This window comes from Arachis ipaensis, chromosome B3, assembly GCF_059453495.1.
Source record: "Arachis ipaensis isolate K30076 ecotype BB chromosome B3, ASM5945349v1, whole genome shotgun sequence".
NCBI classification, from domain to species: Eukaryota; Viridiplantae; Streptophyta; class Magnoliopsida; order Fabales; family Fabaceae; genus Arachis; species Arachis ipaensis.
Window position 1 is genome coordinate 70,051,152 of NC_142438.1, and position 4,618 is coordinate 70,055,769.

The 4,618-nt window shown below is 36.0% G+C and overlaps 1 protein-coding gene across 1 annotated transcript; it reads right to left on the bottom strand.

The window, feature by feature from the left end:
- Positions 1-291: 291 nt before the first annotated feature.
- LOC148571031 (uncharacterized) lies at positions 292-3,412 on the bottom strand. Its single transcript, XM_088509821.1, has 6 exons — positions 3,291-3,412; positions 1,312-1,703; positions 961-1,196; positions 669-884; positions 472-564; positions 292-372 (listed from the first exon to the last, which is right to left on the bottom strand). Exons 1-6 carry the CDS (start codon positions 3,410-3,412, stop codon positions 292-294), a joined length of 1,140 nt encoding a protein of 379 aa, XP_088365947.1.
- Positions 3,413-4,618: the final 1,206 nt, after the last annotated feature.

The following is a 4,618-nucleotide window of genomic DNA, read 5'->3' on the forward strand; positions in this document are numbered from 1 at the left end:
GGATAAATGAAAATCAATCATTCAAATTCTATCCCAACTGTTTCCAAATTACGTCGAAGTTCAAAAAGTCTAGAAACATAACAGGTAAATTAGCAATAACAATTAAAGTAAGCTGGAATATGAATTGTAAAAGTCTCTTGGTCCATTTTAACATAGAGTATCAAACCATTCATCAAACAGGAACAAAAACAAAATAACATAGAAAAGTAGACTATTACCTTATTTGAGGTCATAACTTTATCGATCAATTATAAATAGTGGTACTTACACCGATTGCTCTTGCTTCATCATTCATATAGGAGCCGTCCTTTTTTTTTTGTTCATTGTGATCCATAGCTCCCCTCTTCCGACTATTCTCCCTTGTTGTTCCGACTGTATCAACAAATTTTATGCCATTACCGTTTTCCACACAATCAAAGCAACCTCAAGTCACGGAAATAGTCCAAAGAGTGAACAAAAAAAGTAAAGTACCTCTTCTTCGATCTGTCGTGCAAAGCTTTTCGAACCGCCAGTGTGGGTATATTGTTGTTTTGATCGATTCTTCGTATTTTTCTTGCACTTCTCCTATTGGTCCAGTAGAGACAAAAGGCAATTATAAGATGATTTAAAAAGACTCAATGCAACAATAATTTACATAAAAGTTGTGTACCAATGATATACTAGATTACCTTCATTTCAGGTTTGGCGCGATAGTCAAGGAACCATCTCCAATGCTCTCGATCGATTCCCGGTGGACGGTTCTCAATATCTTGTTCAGTCGTGCACGTTGGCTCGAAATAAGCATTATACAACCTCAGCCTTGTCTCCTTCCAAGACTTCCCCATACTTTTCAAGATATTTTTCTTGATAGTTCCTTCGCTATCTTCATCAATGTGGAAAATTTGCTATACAGATAACCAAAAATTTGTCACAAATTATAAAAATAAGCAGATGTATTTCAAAGGGGATATAAACTTTTACCTTCACACATTCGTTATAAACTTTGTCCTTAGTTGTAATCTTACGCCAGCATTCCTCACAGATAGGAAACTTTCCAAAGTCAGATCCTAGCAGACCAAGCACGCCACTCAACAGTCCAGCTTCGTTTCCAATGGCTTGCTTTGCATTGTTGAACCTGAGGACGATCTTTCTACCGTTAGGCTGTTCCATGGCCTCCCTCACGCTTAGTCTTGCCGGCTTGATTGTGCCATCGGAATCTATAAGCCAAACATAATACCTTATGTTTATCCGTAGTGGACAGCATGCGAGAATAATAAAACTTAACAAGAGTCTAAATCATGTTGAACACATCAAATTTATTAGCTAAATTACCGATTATCCTGACTTCCCAAAACTCTGTAGTCTTGCGTCCTTTGCGATTCTGAGCTCTAGAATTAACAAAGGACTCATCAGCTGCTTGATCAACAGAATCTACATCATTAGCATTATCTGCCGAGTTTACATGGCTTGACTCCGAGTTCTGAATGTTAGTTGTGCTCATTTGTGGAGCCGGCCTTGGTACACTACGCGGCGGAAGGAATGGACGTGAAGTTGGAGGGACACTATCACCACTCTTCTGGAGAACTTTAGAGTCATCACGGTGGGAAGCCGAGGCCGGAGGCGGGACCGGAGGTGGAGCCGTTTGTGGTTGCTGACATCCTGGTCCTATTTTCAGTTTTCTTGTGAAACGACCTTTTCTAGCCATCTTAAAAGGTATAGGGCGCCTATTTTAACCAAAAAAGAAATTAGAATCAAGAAGAGTCAAAGCACATTCATGCTATTTTGGTAAATTTGTTACAACCAAAATTGAAATATAACTCATTGACTAATTCATATAGAAAACACAAGTCTAAATATGGATATAATATTACATACATGTGGAGATATAATTTCTACCCAGGAATCTAAGATACTCCCAACCATTTCACGGGAAAAGATCCACATACATTCAAGAGTGTAGCACATGCAAACGGCAACTCCAAATTTGATACCGTGTTCCATATATAGCTTTGGGCTTCAAATATCACATACACTATATGCAATAATAATATAATTTTATTCAATCTCTCCTTTTAATGCCATGAACAGTCTAACGGTAATAAATGGTGTAGGTTAATATATTTATTTAAGGCTAAGTGACTAAATAATTTATATGAACATGTTGCACCAATCACACAGGGAATAGTTGAAATATATATAATGCAATGCGTATAGGTAGGTATCACCAAACTATTAACGCTATTGTAGACAACACTAATAAAGAACACCAAGCACAATTCAAAATTACATCCAAGTGGTTAATATATATGTGCCTTTTCAGGTACAGGTTTAAACAAGGAAGAGCCTATAAATTACTCATCCCCTCCCCCAATTTAATTAGCTCCTTGCATTAATTATTTCATGCATGTCCTCAAGTGTGAGCTATAATCATTGCAACGAGTATATGATACCAAAAAGGATGTTATTTTATAATAATTATCGAATGATGATCAAATTTGAACAGTAAGACAATAAGAAAACTATGATGCTCTGAGGATTACATATAAATATTAAGGATGAGATAAAGTAGGAAAGAAACAAACAATTGTATTGTAAATCTATGGAATTATGTAATTAAGCATGACAGCACATCAGCAAGCTAAGAATGTATTGAATCTTACTAAGTTTTGGGTGAAAATAAGACAAAACTATGCTAAACGGCCACGCTGGTGACTGCAAACGGGGGTAACATCTAATTAGAAGCTCTCATAAGTTCCTGAATTAGTCAATGCATTTTTAATACCAAGTCAAGTATACTTCTAAAAGATTGGTGCATTTTAAACTACCAAATCTAAAACCTGTATCCCCCTCCGATACACAAACTCCTAAGTCCCACTCCTCCGTTCCCAACTTTACATTGGATATACCTCTTTATAACATTTCTACTTCTACATCAAATTAATCCTTTTCAAGTGATGTTTGCATTTCAGTGGTACAAATTAGACAACCCAAATTAGCAAATACATAAAGCGGACATCAAGCTATGAATTTTAAATCAGGGAACTACAGAGCAGGTTATAATAGTGTAGCCTCAAGTCAGCAACAAACTGAATCAAAATAAATTCTCTTAATTCATTAAAATTCATAAGTCCTTATTGTATTACGAGGACTATACACCTTCATATTAACATTCTATTGTGTTCACCTCTTACCTAGAAGAAAATAGGCTTACGGTGAAAGGAACAAAACAAATTTCAATCATATTAAGAGTACCCACTGAAATCAACAATTTTAACATCACACATTTTATTGTTAGAAAGAGGGAGGGTTACCGTAGCAGAGACGTTGGGCCAACAGTAACTCGACCGGAAGATATCCACACGGGCGGAGAGACTTGAGCGACCGACAGCTTCTCGAAACTTAGGATCCGACGCGAGTTAGAATGATTTCTCATTGGAGCGCGAGATCTCAGAGCTTCTATGGGCTGGGGGTGCCTTCATTAAATGTTTTTGAGTTAGGGCTGGGTGTATAAGGATTGGGGAGCAGATGATATGACTGCCGCAGAGGCTGGGGTATGAAAATTTCAATCAAAGGAGTTCAATTAATTTGGTGGGTCTTTGAATTTGCCTAAAACCCAAATCCCTAACTTCTGACTTTTAAAGCAAATTTATTAATAAGATAAAATAAAGCATTAGTAACAAAATGCAATTGAAAAATGGACTATGTTAGCGATGACGCAAAATTGTTGGGTCGATATAATAATAATAATAATAATAATAATAATAATAATAATAATAATAATAATAATAATAATAATAATAATAATAATAATAATAATAATAATAATAATAATATTAGCACTTTTTTTAAACTGGCGTCTTCTGGATGTGCAGCTCATATCATCATCACGACCACTTCCTTCAATTATATCAGTTTTAGAGTGGGAAAAATTAGTTCCATTTCCATCTATTATGATAATCTTCCGAGTTAGAAGCACTTGATTAATATCGGGCAAAATGCAACTACGCTATTAGGAAGACGTAGAATGCTCACTAAGCTCAAGTTAACAACACTTACTCTTCTCAACCTCCATATTCTCATGATAAGGATTAAACACAAGACTAGCCGTAGATTAAAAACTTTAAACACCAGCGAATGAAATATGTATAAAAGTAGACTCGATGGCCTTCATTATGGCATAGAATAGTGGTAAATCCAATTCATTAATTAATCGACTCTAAAAAATAATAACTGTACCAATCTTGACTAAATATCGAATTTCCCAAGTTCTCTAACATGATAATACTGTCCAACAAGAACAATCTCAATATAACAATCTGAGAAGTTATAAAGTCACGACAAAACCAACGAACAAGGTTCGACTTTTCTAAATAACCTTAATTGAAAATCTTCAAATAACCTAAAGCATTGTCCTCACGGATTCAAGTACCATGTTGCCCAATTAGCCAAGTGCAATGCATTCTTCTTTCCAGGAGACATTCTACTGTAAGGATATCATTCTCATCTGGCGTTTTGTTGAGGTTATATGACAACATGGAGCAATTTTGTCCTGCAGAAGTGGCCTCATCAGACCCATCAGAGGAGACAACATCCTCTTTCTCTATCAAATCTGGAACCACCTCTCCTGGTTCTTCGAATG